Below are 20934 nucleotides of genomic sequence, written 5' to 3'. Positions count from 1 at the left end.
GTAGCTGAAATTTTAGTGTGAGTAATTTTTCCGTTGTGAGTGATCTGCTTAAGGAAAACATCCATCACAACAAAATGACTATCACTTGTACTATTAGAATTTTTTTTTAGTTGAACCTTATATTTTTCTCTGTTTTTGCCAATAAGATCTCAGCAATTGCATCTTTTGCTTAGCAAGGTATTTATATGTGTATGGGCCTGATGCTACTCCATTAGGAAGAGAGAGTTTTATAAGATGTCGTGAGTGTCTCTGTCACATAAATGAGATCTAATGAGACTGCTGGCTGGAAGTCAATGAACTGGTAGCTAAAATCAAAGCATGTAGTCTCTAGGCAGATTTACTTGTGGTGGTTTAAAAACTTTTAGTTGTAAACTCTGCCATGAACTAGGGAGAGACATGTTCAAAAAATATTTTGAGATAAAGTACTTGCCAGTTAGTTCCTGAATGTTTGATAAGAGCTTACCTTCAATAAACTATGCTCCTTTTCCAGAAGAATTTCACACTGATTATTGTACCATAAGTGAAGCAGCATTTAATCATCTCAACCTGTGTAGAATGTATACCATGATGACAAGGCAAACTCTAAATGCTTTGTAATGGAAAACATCAAAGTAGTATAATGTTTAAGGTGATCCTAAATCCGTGCTCAGGAAATTATATTGGAAAAGCTAGGTACAGTCTGTGTTGGCCCAACCATCTGCTGTGTTCCACGATTTATTGCCATTAAGAGGAAATTGCACATCTGTTTAGTGTTCACATCCCACTAAAGCTAAGATATTTAACTGTTGTTTGAAAGTCATATGATCTTAGATGAGTCTTGGATGTAAATGAGAATACTAAAGAATTTCTCAACGAGATGCTTAGTCCATTTCCCTTCAATTATGTGAATAATATAGCCAATGTGTGATGTATTTTATGTTTCTTGCATGCATATCACTCTCCTTGTACATATATACATACATCAACAGCTTATTATATAAGCTTTACATTTGTATTTAAGGCATCTTGTAAATCTGTCATAAATATTTTAAACAGAAGTGGGAACAAATTTAAGACTTGTGGAAGACTTCTACTCATTCTCCTATGACCTGCTTGAGTATTTTGTGTTTTAATGATCAGTGACCTAACAAACAGTACTAGTAGGAGACTTTCACAGATTTGACAGGAATCTGCTACATTCACATTTGTATTGTATTGTATTGTATTGTATTTATTGGTCCAGTAAATCTTACATGTACAGTACAGCACATCAGATATTGGACAGGTCAAAGTATATCTTACAATTAAAACACTTTAGAAACTAGAAAATTATGTTCACAAAATTTTACAGCACTTCATATACTGGGCAAGTCAATGTGTAAGTTATAATTAAACCACATTAGAAACTTGAAGTTTACAACTGAATACATGTATAAGCCAATATTAACGATTAAAGTATTTGCATGATCCTCTCTTAAGCTCTAAGGATTTTTGAGGAACTCTTCTACACTATGAACTGACATGTACACTAGAGAATTACATTCACAGAATTTTACTTCATATACTGGGCAAGTCGCTATACAACTTATACTTGAACCCCATTATAAACTTGAGAATTACATCTGAATGTATTTATAGGCCAATATTAATGGTTACAGTATTTGCATAATCATCACTTAGACTCTCGAGGATTTTGGAGGAACTCTTCCACACTATAAAAGCAATGTGTCAACAGATATTCTTTTAATGCTGCTTTAAAAATTTTTATATCTGTCATTACTTTAATTTCTCTTGGCAATTTATTGTAGATAATTTTTCCATGGTGTAATGTTCCTTTTTGGCACAAACTGGTTTTTGTATGGAGTACATGAAAGTCAGTTTTCTGTCTTGTATTATGATGATGAACATTTTCATTTTTGGGGAGGATACTAGGATTTGTTATTGTATATTTCTTTATAAACATTGCACTTTCAAATAGGAAAATGCAAGGAAGGGGAAGAATCCCCATCCTTTTAAATAATGGTCTACATGGTTTGTTCCTTTTTATTCCAGCCATGATTCTCACTATTCTTTTTTGCATCCTGAATAGTTTTAGGCAGGATGGCGAGTTACCCCAAAAAGTGATCCCATATTTTAGGACAGAATGTATATTAGAATAGTAAACTGTCATTAGACAGTCCTTATGACAGCAGTTTTCTAGCACTCTCACTAAATAACACATGGTACTTAGCTTCTTTAATATGTTGTCAATGTGAGTTTCCCATCTAAGATTATCCTGTAGCCAGATCCCCAGAAATTTTGTATTAGGCACACTTGCAATATCCGTGTCTGACATCTGAATTCTTATATCCTCTTCAATGTTTCTCTTGATATTATGAAAATTTAATGCTACTGTTTTGCTTTTATTTATTATTAGTTTGTTTTGGTTGAACCAGTTTACAACATTTGTTAATGCCTCAGACAGTCTTGTCTGTAGTATCTCTGCAGTCTTCCCGCTGACTAATATGCTTGTGTCATCTGCAAACTGGATAGTGCTATGGTACTGGTTGGCTGATGTTAGGTCATTTATATATATCAAAAATAGGATGGGGCCAAGTACCGAGCCCTGAGGTACTCCATATTTTACTGCTTTATAATCAGAATAATGTCTTGTTGATTTATTTTCTTTGTGAAAATGTATTTCTACTACTTGCTTGCGGTCAGTAAGATATGATCTAAGCCAGCTGTTAGGCATACCTCTGATACCAATTCTTTCAAGCTTCTGCAGCAATAGAGTGTTCACTTTACTACTTTATTTATTTATTCTGTCATAGCAAGTTTTGGTGTTAAAGCCTCATTATCAGGTGTCATCATCATAATCAGTATACAGTCAAACCAATTGCTAATAGTTTTCAAAACTATAAATGACGACCAGCATGAAAAAAAGCATTTGTTAAAACCAAAAATTATCATAGAAGTCCTGCCGTCATATTCATACCAACATAAGAGAAATTGGGGCTCGTGTAGAGGCATCTAGAAAGTCATCTTTCCCTCTCTCTATGTGGGAGTGGAATAGGAAAGGAAATGATTAGTAGTGACACATGGTACCCTCTGCCATATGCCGTACAGTGGCTTGTGGAGTATGTATGTTGATGTAGATTCCAATCTGTTCTTTATCATTTTTCCTAAGACACTTGCTTAGCAGCATTGTGGGCCTGTAACTGTGGTTATTGTAGGGAAGTTTGAATAAGGTTGACTTGTGCCATCTTGTCAGTTCCATATTTTACTGGAAAAATAATCCATAAAGGGCCCATAATCAAAATCTTGTGAGCTGGATTGAAGTTAAGCAAATAGTAGTTTTATTAATTGTTCCCGTGATGTATCACTTTCTTATAATCTTCTCCAATTTCTGGTCCTTTCTTCTTAACATTCACAAGATTTTATCAAAATATCTCAGTGGGATGGTCACAGGACTATTCTAATATTTTAAACTGATAAAAATTAAGACAAAATTTGTCAAAATTTCTTATAGACACCTGCAATAAATCCTCAGCATAGCCTGAGTGTGCACGGAAGCCTGGAAATGATTATTATGAATATTACAGTTTTAATTTTGATATAATGAAATCTAATAGCTTATTTAATAAAAATTAGATTTTCCAGGTTTTCTGGAGTGACAAAAAGGTAATAATTCCTGAGAACATTCATTAAGCAAGAAGCTGTTCTTTATTAACATCCTTACAGCTGGTCTATAGCATTCTGGATTTGATTCATCACAGGCCTTTACTCCCTAACATATGAGTTCTTTCACTTACGATCATTTATTATTATTATTATTATTATTATTATTAAGCAATACTCAGTGTTTATGGATCCATCGAGTTCTCAACAAAGGCGAGATAATAATAATAAAGCTTTAACATATTTTATTACTGTAGGCAATTTCTTGATGCATTCAGAACTCTAAGGTACCATCATATGTAATGATTAATTTGATTATGTACAAAAAGAGAAATTACTCTCAGTTATAACAATAATTTAGGCCTTAGAGTAACTTGAGTATACACAGATCCATGTAAAAGTGTGGGGGTTATATCAGGCAAACTGAATACATTGTTTAGTTTATAAAAAGTGCTCCACATTATTTTGACTCTTGTGCTTGTTTCTTTTCTTGTCTGTCGAGTTTTTTTCTTCGCTTGAACCAAATACAAAAACTCATCAGCTGCTTCTAGGACTGAACTGCAAATTTTTACAGTTTTCTTTGTGATGTCTACATTTTGGTTTACATTATTTTAGTCTTATCATAATCAGTTTTCAGCCATAGTTTCAAACTTGTTGCATTATGTTCTTCCATTTGTTGTAAAAGTTTATCTGCACTTGAGAAATACAATCTTCCAAATGTGATTAATTCACATTCCTTGTTTGTTTTCCCAGTGTAAGGATCTGAAAACTTCCTCTAGGACTAATGTGAGTAGTTTTGCTGTTATGGAAACTCTTTGTTTCACTCTTCATTCAGTTCTGAATTTCCACTGCTTTGTTGAAGTAGAACTGTTGTTTCATGCAGGGTGTTTCAAAGTTCCTATTACAGACATGGAGGGGTTGTACGGGGGATGTATCAGTTAAAGTTTAGATAAGCAACCCATGTCTGGAAATGTACAATTTGGATATAAAACAAATTCATAGAGTGGACCACTTTCATATCTACTAGTTGAGCATGCACACAGAAATTGAGAATCCCTGTTGTAATTATGACATTACATACCATTTTTGTCTGACTACAACAACAGCTACAAGCAATGGGTACTTTCACAGAACAGTTGACTGAGGTTCTCCATAGGAAAATTACACTCTCAGTTTTGAAGAGGTCATCCATTGTCACGCAGAAGAAAACCACATCATCAGTTCTTGAAACATTGCTCATGCCATGGGCTCTTGTACAGCACATAGGTCAGAGCCCATTGTCTCAACTGTTTGCATATCATGAAGTTGGAGATTTGAAAGTGATATGATTGACAAACTTATTTTACACTCAAACAGTGCATTATGGACATGTTGTTCTGATCAAAACTTTATCTGCTAAGTCCCATCGACAACACCTACAAGCCTGTAATAGGGATTGTGAAATACACTGCATGTCCATCCATATACTAACATAGTTTGATCTGAAACTGAACTGAAAGCTGTCTCAAAATCTATGAACTCCAGACAAAGTGGTAATTCATGTTCATAGGCCATTCTATAATTTGTTTTCACGACTTGAAAATGTTCCAAAGTACTATTTCCAGTTCAGCAGCCTACATGTTCTTTTGCTTCATTAAAATCCAGTGCTTTTTCTGTGTCACTGGTAATGATTTGAGTGAGTATGTTGTAGGATTAGATTAGATTAATATCAGTTCCATGGATCATGAATTCGATATTTCGTAATGATGTGGAACAAGTCAAATTTTCCAATACATGACATAATTAAATTAATTTAACAACATAATTAAGTTAATATAACAACTTTTTATTTTTTTGTTTTTTAATTTTTTTAATAATCTTTTTGTTAGTTTTTTTTTGCTTTTTTTCTTAATTTATATCTAAACATTCCTCTATGGAGTAGAAGGAGTTGTCATTCAGAAATTCTTTTAATTTCTTCTTAAATACTTGTTGGTTATCTGTCAGAGTTTTGATACTGTTTGGGAAGTGACCAAAGACTTTAGTGGCAGTATAATTCACCCCTTTCTGTGCCAAAGTTAGATTTAATCTTGAATAGTGAAGATCATCCTTTCTCCTAGTATTGTAGTTATGCACACTGCTATTACTTTTGAATTGGGTTTGGTTGTTAATAACAAATTTCGTAAGAGAGTATATATACTGAGAAGCTACTGTGAATATCCCTAGATCCTTAAATAAATGTCTGCAGGATGATCTTGGGTGGACTCCAGCTATTATTCTGATTACACACTTTTGTGCAATAAATAATTTATTCCTCAGCAATGAATTACCCCAAAATATGATGCCATGTCAAGCAATGAGTGAAAATAAGCGTAGTAAGCTAATTTACTAAGATGTTTATCACCAAAATTTGCAATGACCCTTAATGAATAAGTAGCTGAACTCAAACGTTTCAGCAGATCATCAATGTGTTTCTTCCATTTTAATCTCTCATCAATGCACACACCTAAAATTTTGAATATTCTACCTTAGCTATATGCTTCTGATTAAGGTCTATATTTATTAATGGCATCATACCATTTACTGTATGGAACTGTATGTACTGTGTCTTATCAAAATTCAGTGAGAGTCTGTTTACAAGGAACCACTTAGTAATTTTCTGAAAGACGTTATTGACAATTTCATCAGTTAATTCTTGTTTGTCAGGTGTGATTACTATACTTGTATCAACAGCAAAGAGAACTAACTTTGCCTCTAAAGTATGCAGTGGAGGCTGATAGATCTGGGTCTTTACACATTCTGCCTCTTCTCTTGTGAAGTAAAGTAATTATGTCGGTCTTCTAATTTTTAGTAATGGTTTCTGTAAAGAAGTTTGGAAGTTCTTATAACTTTTCTTCCAGTTTTAATCATCTTTCTTTAAATGTCATCATTTTCTTCCTTCAGTCCTCAAATGACTTTGTTCATCTTACTGGGCATTTTTGTTACTTATTGTTTGTGTTTCTCATTTATCATTTAAGTTATTCATACATTTAATGAAACCTTTGACAAAACAACTATGATCTCTGCCACTAGCAATTCCAGTGCTAACAAGGGAAGACTCGCCTGTGACAACTCCTGCAGCCTATTGATTCGTATGCAGATGTTGCACTACAAATATGCTCTTTGTAAATAGTGTTTAAAATTTCAAAGATGGCAGAGTAATTGGTGTAATGTGAGGAGGAGTTTACAAATTTAACCTTGTTTCAGTTAATTCAAATATGTAGCCTAAGTCTTAGTTCTAGAACAATTGATTGGCTGCTTTTGATTATTTGCTTGATGAAGTAACTACAAATGCATTTCAGGGGCTGCCAGTACCCGGGAAACTAAGTGAAGAAGAACTGCTTCTGTCCTTATTGGGTGGTCAACCCAAAATAACACAGACACAGAAGGCAACAGAACGGGTATACAGAGAAAATAATTAAAATCATTATTAAAGCCTCTCCCTTTTTCACACACACACACACACACACACACACACACACAATTTGTTCTTTACTTTCTATTATGAAAAATGACTTTTAGATACATGGAAAGGCTCTGTTATTATGAGCAAAAATATTGATAGTGCCACACTTTTTTGAAGAAAGTTCATGATGATAATGTGCCAATAAAAAGAGCTCTCTTTAGATGCTACTTTTAAATTTTAATATTTGCTAATGAATGTACTCCATGCTATGTGTTACACGTCACATAAGATTATTAATTTTAAAGTCTGCTGTTTATATAACATTATAATATTGGTGGATACCTAGGCCTGTACTGTAAGATGACAAATCTGCATTCATATGAAAATGATAAGTGCTACAATAATGAGCCTCACAGAAGGGGAAAGCTCTGAGCTGCATAAATTATATGAAAATGACATTAAGGTATAGAAGCAGCTATGTACTGCCTCTATAGCAGACAGTAATGACTAACTGGCATTAAAGATTGACAACATATATTGTTTATTAAAGTAACTTTCTAATGCCTTACCACACTCATCAATGATGCTGAGGGAATGAGACTAAAATAGTAGATGAGTTTTGCTATTTGTGGAGCAAAATAACTGAAAATGGCCAAGGTCTCGATGATATAAAATGCGAGAATAGCAATAATAAGTAAAATATTTCAAAATGAGAAATATATTAACTCTCCTCCCATCATGCCATTGTATTCTGTACAACACCTCACTTATTTTAAACTGCCCATCATTTCTGATCAGCTTCTGAGAACATTGACATCAGCTATCCATCACAACAATACTCTTCTTGTGACCTGACGTGGCCCACCACTTTGTTGTGGGTACATAAACAATTTAGTCACTGCATGCCTGGTTGTTGTACTGAATCCAATATATGAACAGTGGAGGGTTGAGATCAAATATAAATTTAAGAGTTTGGAATTATATTATGAAGAAGGAGGTACTGAAACGAATGGGAGGAGAAAATAAATTTACAGCACAACTTGACTGAAAGAAGGGATTGGTTGATACGACATATTCTGAAGCATCAAGAAATTGTCAGTTTGGTAATGGAGGAAATGCGAGGAGTAAAAATTGTAGAGAGAGGACCAAGGCTTGGCTACAGAGAGAAAGTTCAAGTGAATCTATGTTGCAGCAGCTATGCAGAGATGAAGTGTCTTGTAAAGTGTAGACTAACATGGAGAGCTTCACCAAACCATTCATTCAGCAACAACAACATGTGTAACAAATATGGCTGCAATTGCTTTCAGAGTTCCAGATTTGTGCTCTGTGAGTCACCCCTTCTTATCTCCACCCCGATATAATATGGCATCAGGACTGTTGTCAATGAGTCCCTCAACCCCCAAAACTACGGGTTTAATATAAGTCAATTTGTTTTCAGTGATTTTAGTATGTAACCTTCCGCGCATCCCTACCCCAACACTAGTGATGTTTTTACTCTGACAATAGATTTTTCCAGCTTGTAAATGATGTATATATCAAGTTGAAATTTATCCAGGCATTGTAAAGTTAAGGTTACATACTGACAGTTCAGAGCAGTTCTGTTGTAGCACACTTTGGCAAAAAATGAAGCTACAATGCCACTGCATTGTCCAAATTAAAATTTTGTCTGTAAAACAAAATCATAACTTCTCTGCTTACTATTCCAGCATACAAAGAAGATGCTTGAACATTGTAACTGCAAATTCCATATATTATCAGTGTAATAGCATTGCAACTGCTGTTATGATCCTTTTCACACTCACACCTGTGGCAGCCTGAGCTACCTTTTATCGTAACTGCTTTTATGATTTTGTTTCACTGAACAAACAAATGATTGAGGAGTGGAAGTGGAGAAGAAATATTAGAAAAGAAGCTTATCAGGAGGGAAAAAGTATACATTAATTCAAGTTCTTGAATATCAAGTGCTAAATGTATGCAAAACTAAGTTTCTGCATACCTTTGATATTACTGATCAGTGGATAAAAACAATTTTTGGGAAAACCAGTTCAGAAGGTGTAGTGAGTTAGACCAAACATCAACGAAAATCAGATGATATTATGGAAGGGACAGGTAATCTTATATATTCATTTGTTAAAGTATTAGCACACTACATTAGAAAGGATGATCTATGGCAGTCCTAGATAGCACTCTCAGCATTCTAAAGATGTCTAGAACGTACATTCAGAAGTGCCAAGAGGAGAGGAAGAAACATGGATCAGCTTGGATGTATAGTTTTTTCAATAAAAATACAGTCTTGGGTTTTTCAAGCCTAAAAAGGATGCATGTGATGAGTATGAGGTCTGCAAGAATGCTGAACCAGAAAATAAAACTGCTTTAGAGGAAGAAAATACAATGAATTTTGAAAAACAAAGACATGCCTCGAGCAGGAAAAGATGCTGACAAATTGAAGGCACAAACAGACAGTACATTTCTGTGTGCTTGTTTTGATTTATAGCAGGTACTCATCGCTTCACAATGTGAAGTATTCTTGCTCTAGTGCACAAAAAGCTGAGCACCTACTATATGATTATCTACAACACAGGAATATGAAAGAGGATGTGCTTCATGTGGCATAAGGGAACTGGACATAGAGGAAGCATGGACATAGCTTGCTGGATCTACAAATTCCTAAAGCAGCAAAGTGAGAATGGCTGCCATAATGTTTATTTCTTTTCTGACAATTGGTCAGAACTGAAACAGACTTTTTTTCATGTATCTGTACAGTATGAGTATTCTACAAATTGCTCCAACCACCTACATATTTCTTGAGAAGGGGTGCACCCAAAATGAAGGAGACAGCATGCACAGTGTTATCAAGAGAGCAAAAAAGGGCATGAATATTTATGTACCACAGCTGTAGTAAAATGGGAAAAGGTATGTTATACGTGAGGTGTAACAGAAGGGTTTTTTGTTTATTTATTTATTTTTTTATTCCAAAGAGGCTTTATTGAAGGTCCAAAATGGAACTAAAGTTGAAAATGGTGAAAGGATCAGAGGGTCTAATATAAGAGTAATAATGGTGAGGAAAGAAGAACCATGGATGATGTCATTTAAATATGAATATGACCCAGATTACAATACCATTGATTTAATGCACAAGTTTGGAGGTTGCAACCCAAGTACAGAACGAGTTGTGGAAGACTTGTCATGTGTATATTCATCCTCAATGCCAATTTCAGAGGAAAAATTTTCTGATCTGATCCCCTCTGCCAGAACAACATTGTTTCAACAGTTTACCAGGAATTCTATCCCAATCTGACGCATGGGGAAGCTTGTAACATTAAAAAGAAAGATGAATGAAGTGTTAAAAATAATATCATCATTAAATATAACATACAGTCTTTATTTTTTTCCTGGGAACTGTTTTTATGTTGTGTTGCTTTTACGTATTATCATATTCATGTGCTAAAAAGTTCTGGAAATAAGAAATGTTGTAGAGGCATTGTTACTGCCAATAGAATTTATGAAATAAAGTTATTCACATTTGTAGGCACATGCTGATGTAGTACAATTTCAGTGAAATATCATTGTAAGCGACATTAATGTCAGACATCAATGCTTTTGTTAGTAATGCCCTCTCTCAAATAACTTCTGGAACATTTTTTGCTCTAAAGTACATAATAACGTTGGAACACTAGTACATTCTAAGCAACATCCGCAGGTGTACATTTTCAGGATGATTTATGGAAAATACTGGAACTTTCAATTTGTCATATCATTACTGTAAAGTTTAAGAAATGCTCGCTACAATAGTATTGCTCTGAACCTTCGATTTTTCTCTTTGTTGTTCCACCCGTACAATTAGGGTTACTTCAGCCGTATTACCCTCATGGTAATCTCCTGGTACTAAGTGGGGATGAAATTGTTCCAAGCAGTCCACAACTTTGGTGGAACATACAACCACATACACACATACATATATTTTATGAATTAGGTATTGATGCAGTCCTGTGCAATCATAAAAAGCAATAAATTAACATACATAATGTATTTTCATTCAGTAATGTCGTATGGAACCGTATTCTCAGCCAAATGGAAAGGAAATTTTCATTGAATAAAAGTATGATACAGTAATAATATTCAGCACTCATCCATAGTAATCTTGTCACCTATTTAAAGACTCAGGCATTTTAACTGCAGCTTTAGAGTACATACATTCTCTAATTACATTTATTGTGAATAATACTTCACATTTCAAAAGAAATAACAGAATTCATAATTATGACATTTTAATCCATTCCCTTAAAAGTAAATGTGATACTAGTAGGAGTGAATTATGGTCCAACAAAATTTTTGAACATTTGCTCAGTGATTTAAAATGACTGATGGATTTACTGTCTGCCAACCTTAAAAGCATGTTTATAATTATAGTTATCTTGGCAACTCCATGTACACAAAAAGAACATACTTTCTTTGTTAATTCAATTCTTATTTACTTCTTGATGCCTAGGGTATGAGAAATGTAAATCTTTGCCTATTCGTGGATATTGCCTCTCTCGCTGACAGTCTTCCATCTTGGATGTCCTGGAGTGCCTACTTTGCTCCATTTTTACATGTCCCTGGCTGTCCTCATCCACTCTTGCCTTCTTCCCCTACACGCTTCATTGATCTTGGTAGGCAACCTTTCAACATTTGCTAGACATTTCCAAGTGACTTCAGCTGTTGATCTTGGAGCAGAGGATTTCATTTAAATTTTTCTAAATGGATGTGCTTTGATTCATGCCTTTCTTAGCCTATTTTTCTATTTTTTGAAAGAAGCTCATTTCTGCTGCTTGGATACAACTTTTTGTTCCCATACTTACTATCCAAGATTTATAGCCGTAGGTGAACCTCATTATATGTGTATGTAGCTAGCTTTGTCTATTTTGATATCTCTCTATTGCTGAGCTAATTCCTTATGATTTAAACAGAAAGTCTGCTGGCTCAATTCTTTCTCTAATTTCCTTTTATATCTTCCCATTTCTATCTAAAGTGTGCATCTTTGTACTGTAAAACAATTACATTCTTATTAGCTGTCAGATAATTAAGTAATTTTTTCTGCAAATGTGTAGCATGCACGTGTATAAAAATCAATTACTCTAACATATTTTAAGAACTGCAGTTATGCGATATGCAAATGATCTCTGGAATATGTAACACCTCCATGATGATGAACTCTTTGGAATATTATATGAATAAATGAATACCTCATTCAGTATCACTGAGCATGCTCATTTACACTGATGTTTACAGAACACAATATGTTTGTACACATATGAACATGCATGTATAGGAGAATTTAGCAGGAAATTCCTAATGACATGTTCATAAAAATTGCAGGTAAATTCCACCCGTACAAAGCTTTCTGATGAGGAGATCCTTGCTGCATTGTTAAGTGGACAATCAAAAGGATCTACAAGAACGGTGGCAACCACACAGGTATTTAACCCTTACATCTTGGGGGTGTCCCATTTACTATATTGATTTTAAGTAAAGTGTCTTATGACTCCTATCTATGTAAAGCATGACAAATTATTTTCCATTTCTAAAAGTGTAGTTCTACCAGTACTCTATGCAACCACAGTTCAAAATAACTGCCACCTAATATGCCATATTAAAAGAGTCCGCAATATACAAATTTCTAGCTTTAGCTAACAAACAAATGTAAGTGTTTGTTTCATATAAAATGCTACGTCCCATTGCTGAGTACTGTGTTGCACTATGCTACGTGCATCTTAAATAGACCATTCACCTGTGCACAACTCTCATTGCACTATATTCATTGAGGGCACTGATACATCATTGCATTCATGTGCTTTTTATTTTACGAAACAGGTTTTTATGCACATCATCTTTCCAAATTGGGCTTTGCCAGTACCAACAACTGAAAATTGGTTGTATTTTTTATATTTAAATGCAGAAAATGAAGCAATTTCAAACCATCTCTGATAAAATAGTTCATCTGGATACAATTTTCTATGAAAGACTGTCTTAAGTAATTTCACGTTTTTGCATTTTGAGGTAGAATTTGCATTTATCACAAAATGCAAATTTTTCCGGTCACTACAATTAAGTTGCTGTTAGTACTGAGTAACAGTTTGTATATCCTGATTGCAATTGGTTCCACTGAATTTCCTCACTGCTGATATTGGTAACTGCTGTTGTTGGATAGAACTGGACACCAATTTCTGCAGGTTCCACAAGCAACTTACATTCAATTTGTCTACTGGTCTACTGTATTTTCAATTCTGTCACTGGACCACACACAAAACCTAACATGTTAACAAGGATAAGCTGCCTTATGAGGCAGTACTACTATACCTATCTGCACATGAAACATTCAGAATTTTCTTTGTGATGTACAAAATATGTAAAAAATGAAATTTACAAATTATGCTTCTAGAAATCACCCTATAAATAGTTGAATTACAGTTTACTAAACAGTGATGAGATGTAGTTCTTTTATATTCTGTTCTTGATGTAAAATGTATGTACTTCTCATTTTGAAATGTCTTGTTAATGAACTTTATTGTTTCAAAAGAAAGTATACATGGAATATTTTTTTTCATAAAATGACTTGCACACACATCAAAAAATTTTTAGCATCAACTTGGTTCTGAGACTTTCGGAATCTGTACAGAAAACTGGAATAGAGATCAACATAAACATCATTGCTGCCCTTTTTATTGCTAATGAAAATCACACATTGCATATGATTGACAAACTTATTTTACAATCAAACAGTGCATTATGGACATGGTGTTCTGATCAAAACTTTATCTGCTAAGTCCCGTCAACAACCCCTACAAGCCTATAATAGGGATTGTGAAATACACTGCATGTCCATCCATATGCTAACATAGTTTGATTTGAAACTGAACTGAAAGCTGTCTCAAAATCTATGAACTCCAGACAAAGTGGTAATTCATGTTCGTAGGCCATTCTATAATTTATTTTCATGACTTGAAAATGTTTCAAAGTACTATTTCCAGTTCAGCAGCCTACATGTTCTTTTGCTTCATTAAAATCCAGTGCTTTTTCTGTGTCACTGGTGATGATTTGAGTGAGTATGTTGTAAGATTAGATTAGATTAGTTTAGATTAATACTAGCTCCATGTATCATGAATACAATATTTCGTAATTATGTGGAACAAGTCAAATTTTCCAATACATGACATAATTAATTTAATTTAACAACATAATTAACTTAATATAACAAGTTCTGGAAATAAGAAATGTGGTAGAGGCATTGTTACTGCCAACAGAATTTATGAAATAAAGTGTTTCACATTTGTAGGCACATGCTGATGTAGTACAATTTCAGTGAAATATCATTGTAAGTGGCATTAATGTCAGACATCAATGCTTTTGTTGATAATGCCCTCTCTCAAATAACTTCTGGAACATTTTTTGCTCTAAAGTACATAATAACGTTGGACCACTAGTACATTCCAAGCAACATCCGCAGGTGTACATTTTCATGATGATTTATGGAAAATACTGGAACTTTCAATTTGTCATATCATTACTGTAAAGTTTAAGAAATGCTCGCTACAATAGTATTGCTCTGAACCTTTGATTTTTCTCTTTGTTGTTCCACCCTTACAAATAGGGTTATGTTAGCCGTATTACCCTCATGGTAATCTCCTGGTACAAAGTGGGGATGAAATTGTTCCAAGCAGTCCACAACTTTGGTGGAACATACAACCACATACACACATACAAATATTTTATGAATTAGGTATTGATGCAGCCCTGTGCAGTCATAAAAAGCAATAAATTAACATGCATAATGTATTTTCATTCAGTAATGCCATATGGAACCGTATTCTCAGCCAAATGGAAAGGAAATTTTCATTGAATAAAAGTATGACACAGTAATAATATTCAGCACTCATCCATAGTAATTTTGTTGTCACCTATTTAAAGACTCAGGCATTTTAACTGCAGCTTTAGAGTACATACATTCTCTAATTACATTTATTGTGAATAATACTTCACATTTCAAAAGAAATAACAGAATTCATAATTATGACATTTTAATCCATTCGCTTAAAAGTAACTGTGATACTAGTAGGAGTGAATTATGGTCCAACAAAATTTTTGAACATTTGCTCAGTGATTTAAAATGACTGATGGATTTACTGTCTGCCAACCTTAAAAGCATGTTTATAATTATAGTTATCTTGGCAACTCCATGTACACAAAAAGAACATACTTTCTTTGTTAATCCAATTTCTATATACTTCTTGATGCCTAGGGTATGAGAAATGTAAATCTTTGCCTATTCGTGGATATTGCCTTTCTCGCTGACAGTCTTCTGTCCTGAATGTCCTGGAGTGCCTACTTTGCTCCATTTTTACATGTCCCTGGCTGTCCTCATCCACTCTTGCCTTCTTCCCCTACATGCTTCATTGATCTTGGTAGGCAACCTTTCAACATTTGCTAGACATTTCCAAGTGACTTCAGCTGTTGATCTTGGAGCAGAGGATTTCATTTAAATTTTTCTAAATGGATGTGCTTTGATTCATGCCTTTCTTAGCCTATTTTTCTACTTTTTGAAAGAAGATCATTTCTGCTGCTTGGATACAACTTTTTGTTCCCATACTTACTATCCAAGATTTATAGCCGTAGGTGAACCTCATTATATGTGTATGTAGCTAGCTTTGTCTATTTTGATATCTCTCTATTGCTGAGCTAATTCCTTATGATTTAAACAGAAAGTCTGCTGGCTCAATTCTTTCTCTAATTTCCTTTTATATCTTCCCATTTCTATCTAAAGTGTGCATCTTTGTACTGTAAAACAATTACATTCTTACTAGCTGTCAGATAATTAAGTAATTTTTTCTGCAAATGTGTAGCATGCACGTGTATAAAAATTAATTACTCTAACATATTTTAAGAACTGCAGTTATGCGATATCCAAATGATCTCTGGAATATGTAACACCTCCATGATGATGAACTCTTTGGAATATTATATGAATAAATGAATACCTCATTCAGTATCACTGAGCATGCTCATTTACACTGATGTTTACAGAACACAATATGTTTGTACACATATGAACATGCATGTATAGGAGAATTTAGCAGGAAATTCCTAATGACATGTTCATAAAAATTGCAGGTAAATTCCACCCGTACAAAGCTTTCTGATGAGGAGATCCTTGCTGCATTGTTAAGTGGACAATCAAAAGGATCTACAAGAACGGTGGCAACCACACAGGTATTTAACCCTTACATCTTGGGGGTGTCCCATTTACTATATTGATTTTAAGTAAAGTGTCTTATGACTCCTATCTATGTAAAGCATGACAAATTATTTTCCATTTCTAAAAGTGTAGTTCTACCAGTACTCTATGCAACCACAGTTCAAAAAACTGCCACCTAATATGCCATATTAAAAGTGTCCGCAATATACAAATTTTCTAGCTTTAGCTAACAAACAAATGTAAGTGTTTGTTTCATATAAAATGCTACGTCCCATTGTTGAGTACTGTGTTGCACTATGCTGCGTGCATCTTAAATAGACCATTCACCTGTGCACAACTCTCATTGCACTATATTCATTGAGGGCACTGATACATCATTGCATTCATGTGCTTTTTCTTTTACGAAACAGGTTTTTATGCACATCATCTTTCCAAATTGGACTTTGCCAGTACCAACAACTGAAAATTGGTTGTATTTTTTATATTTAAATGCAGAAAATGAAGCAATTTCAAACCATCTCTGATAAAATAGTTCATCTGGATACAATTTTCTATGAAAGACTGTCTTAAGTATTTTCACGTTATTGCATTTTGAGGTAGAATTTGCATTTATCACAAAATGCAAATTTTTCCGGTCACTACAATTAAGTTGCTGTTAGTACTGAGTAACAGTTTGTATATCCTGATTGCAATTGGTTCCACTGAATTTCCTCACTGCTGATATTGGTAACTGCTGTTGTTGGATAGAACTGGACACCAATTTCTGCAGGTTCCACAAGCAACTTACATTCAATTTGTCTACTGGTCTACTGTATTTTCAATTCTGTCACTGGACCACACACAAAACCTAACATGTTAACAAGGATAAGCTGCCTTATGAGGCAGTACTACTATACCTATCTGTACATGAAACATTCAGAATTTTCTTTGTGATGTACAAAATATGTAAAAATGAAATTTACAAATTATGCTTCTAGAAATCTCCCTATAAATAGTTGAATTACAGTTTACTAAACAGTGATGAGATGTAGTTCTTTTATATTCTGTTCTTGATGTAAAATGTATGTACTTCTCATTTTGAAATGTCTTGTTAATGAACTTTATTGTTTCAAAAGAAAGAATACATGGAATATTTTGTTTCATAAAATGACTTGCACACACATCAAAAAAATTTTAGCATCACCTTGATTCTGAGACTTTCGGAATGTGTACAGAAAACTGGAATAGAAATCAACATAAACATCATTGCTGCCCTTTTTATTGCTAATGAAAACCACGCATTGCATGTTGCACCAGCCCCTACAGCGAGACCTTCAGAGGTGGTGGTCCAGACTGCTTCACACACCGGTACCTCTAATACCCAGTAGCATGTCCTCTTGCATTGACGCATGCCTGTATTCATTGTGGAATATTATCCATAAGTTCATCAAGGCACTGTTGGTCCAGATTGTCCCTCCTCAAAGGCGATTCGGCGTAGATTCCTCAGAGTAGTTAATGGGTCACGTCATCCATAAACATCCCTTTTCAATCTACCCCAGGCATGTTTGATAGGGTTCATGTCTGGAGAACAAGCTCGCCAATCTAGTCGAGTGATGTCGTTTTCCTGAAGGAAGTCATTCACAAAATGTGTATGATGGGAGTGCGAATTATCGTCCGTGAAGACGAATGCTCACCAGAATGCTGCCAATATGGTTGCACTATCAGTCGGAGGATGGCATTCATGAATCGTACAGTCAATGCGGTGCCTTCCATGCCCACCAGCAGTGTACATCAGCCTCACATAATGCCACCCCAAAACAGCAGGGAACCTCCACCTTTCTGCACTCACTGGACAATGTGTTTAAGGAGTTCAGGTTGCCACCAAACACGTCTCCAACGATTATCTGGTTGAAGGCATAAGCAACACTCATCGGTGAAGAGAACATGATGCCAATCCTGAGTGGTACATTCGACATGTTGTTAGGCCCATCTGTACCATGCTGCATGATGTCGTGGTTGGAAAGATGGACCTCGCCATGGATGGTGGGAGTGAAGTTGCATATGATGTAGCCTATTGCACACAGTTTGAGTTTTAACAGACATCCTGTGGCTGCTTGAAAAGCATTATTCAACATGGTGGCGTTGCTGTAAGGGTTCCTCCCTACCATAATCCATAGGTAGTGGTCATCTACTGCAGTACTAGCCCTTGGGCAGCCTGAGCGATGCATGTCATTCACAGTTCTTGTCTCTCTGTATCTCCTCCATGTCTGAACAAGATCACTTTGGTTCACTCCGAGACGCCTGGACAGTCCTCTTGTTGAGAGCCCTTCCTGACACAAAGTAACAATGCAAATGTGATCAAACCACGGTATTGACCATCTAGGCATGGTTGAATTACAGACAACATGAGCTGTGTACCTCATTCCTAGTGGAATGACAGGAACTGATCGGCTGTCAGACCCGCTCTGTCTAATAGGTGCTGTTCATGCTTGGTTGTTTATATCTTTGGGTGGGTTTAGTAACAGCTCTGAACACTCAGAGGGACTGTGTCTGTGATACAATATCCACAGTCAATCTTCAGGAGTTCTGGGAACTGGGGTGATGCAAACCTTTTTATGATGTGTGTATTTACATTTGTATGATTTAAGTATAGTGTCAATTACATGCTTAGTGATAACACATCATATGTTTTTCCTGGCTTGTTGCGGGCTTAGTTCCTTTCTTTGTTCATTTCCTTCTCCTTCAGTTTCTAAAGATTATTTAAGTAATTTACTTATTTCTTGCAGTTTTTTTTAAGATGACACATTTTGATATTTGAAAGATACATAAATGTCACTTTTTTAGAGAACATCCACAAAATCTAGAAGACTGTTGACAGATGAACAGATCATTGCTGGGTTGCTATCAGGCTCAACCCCAGCAAGTCCAGCAGACCAAGCTCGCTTAGCTGTAAGTTCAAAAATGTTTATTACAATTATAATTTCTTCTGATAAATGCAATACAGTATTATGGATGTTCTTTTTGAGATAGTATCGTTAACTATAAATATTGATGTACTGTTAACCATAAGGAGTACTGATCAATATAAAGCATCTCAAGGGAGTAGGATGTTGGAATGTCCTGTTGGCATTATGAGTCTCTTATAATGTATTAATAGAGTTGAGTAAAGTAAGAAAATCAGGTGTTTTAGAGAAACATGCATAATATTTCTATAAAGTTGTTTTTAAATCATCATTGTTTTTCATTCACACAGCGAACTGCAGCATTGCACTTGCAGTAAATGGTAAATGTGAGGGTGGCTTTTGGAAATGGAATGTTGGGTCATGCTGGAAAATTGTGGCATTAGCTTGGAGAAATGTAGAGCTATTTGAATAGTAAATTGCCAGTTTGGCAGAATGCAAAAATTGTGCCTTAGGGGTGAGACTAGGATGTTTAGTCCAATCTTCCCTCCTTATTTCCGTACTTACCATGCTTCAGTCTGATTCAGTGAGAAGCTAATTCTCATTGATACTTCTCAAAACTGTATGGAAAAACTTTCTCTCGTGTGTCCTACATAGATATTCTGCACCTTCTCTTATTTCTTATTGTGAATCAGAATGTGTTACTCATAATCGCTGTGCTTGAATGTGTGTATGCTCTCTCTTTTTCACTTGCTTTCCATAGATTTTTGTTCAATGTGACTTATTATAATTGAATGGCATCAGGGTGGTGTGTGTGATGTATCACAACAGTTCATTATACTGACCTGAAATATTTCATGATTGTTCAACATTTGTTTCAATTGTCTGGTGAGAAGGTATCTGAATAACCAATAACATCAGTAGTGAACAATTTGAAAATATTACCCTACCCACCTGACAGGTGTTACTTTAGACTGTGCACAAAATGTTTGCACTTACTGGTGCATTACCGAAATTACTGAGAGACATGTGGTGCATTGTTTTTCATTGCATTCTTCACAGATGGAATATGGAAAGAATTACTGCTAATGTATGTGGAAGATCTTTCCGTGTACATAGAATGTACTGCGAAAGGTAACCATAAGGAAGGTGAAATGGATTGAACTGTACTCTAGTGACGAAAGATATTAATGTTCTTCACAAAGAAGCAGCTCATTAAACTTCCAGTATAAATTTTCATAAAATTATTTAAGTCTTTCTTTGATCTTCTGACAGTTCAAATTATTCAAAATTTTCATAACATTATTATCAACAATATCTGATCATTAAATAGAACCATGCTACTTTCTTACAAACAACTGCATATTGCCCTTTCCAGCTCTGATAACTACACACTTTTCATCCATTCATCATAATTATGAAGGTACTGTTATATTTAGGTATCAGCATACAGGCTTGGCAAAGGAAGGGAACAAATATACGCAAGTAACAAAAAACCTTTGTGTTAAGATTATTTATTCCTGACCAGCTAACAGCTTCATTACATACTCAAACACCAACATATAAGCAATTTTTGTTGCTCCGATGGTAGAAGAGACATGGATCAGCCCTACTGTTTTCAAATCCAGCTTGTTCCAACAACGTGGTGCCTGCTTGTGACCACACAGACTTTTCTTCAGTAAACATACATGTCCAGTATCATCTTCAAGATGAGCACCTGTGGTCTAGGGGTAGCGTCTTTGATTCATAATCAAAACGTATTC

The 20934-nt window shown here is 34.9% G+C and overlaps 1 protein-coding gene across 1 annotated transcript in view; it reads left to right on the top strand.

Annotated features, from left to right (window-relative positions):
• Window positions 1–20934, top strand: part of LOC124788625 — a 111660-nt gene that overhangs the window by 25980 nt on the left and 64746 nt on the right. Inside the window, exons 7-10 of the mRNA XM_047255896.1 lie at window positions 6957–7055; window positions 12419–12517; window positions 16208–16306; window positions 19116–19220. Of these exons, the coding sequence (XP_047111852.1) occupies window positions 6957–7055; window positions 12419–12517; window positions 16208–16306; window positions 19116–19220 (402 nt within the window). The remainder of the gene's footprint in view (window positions 1–6956; window positions 7056–12418; window positions 12518–16207; window positions 16307–19115; window positions 19221–20934) is intronic.

Source organism: Schistocerca piceifrons, chromosome 3, assembly GCF_021461385.2.
Source record: "Schistocerca piceifrons isolate TAMUIC-IGC-003096 chromosome 3, iqSchPice1.1, whole genome shotgun sequence".
In the NCBI taxonomy this organism is placed as follows: Eukaryota; Metazoa; Arthropoda; class Insecta; order Orthoptera; family Acrididae; genus Schistocerca; species Schistocerca piceifrons.
The sequence above is the reverse complement of the archived record's forward strand: the minus strand, read 5'-3'. Positions and strand labels throughout refer to the sequence as shown.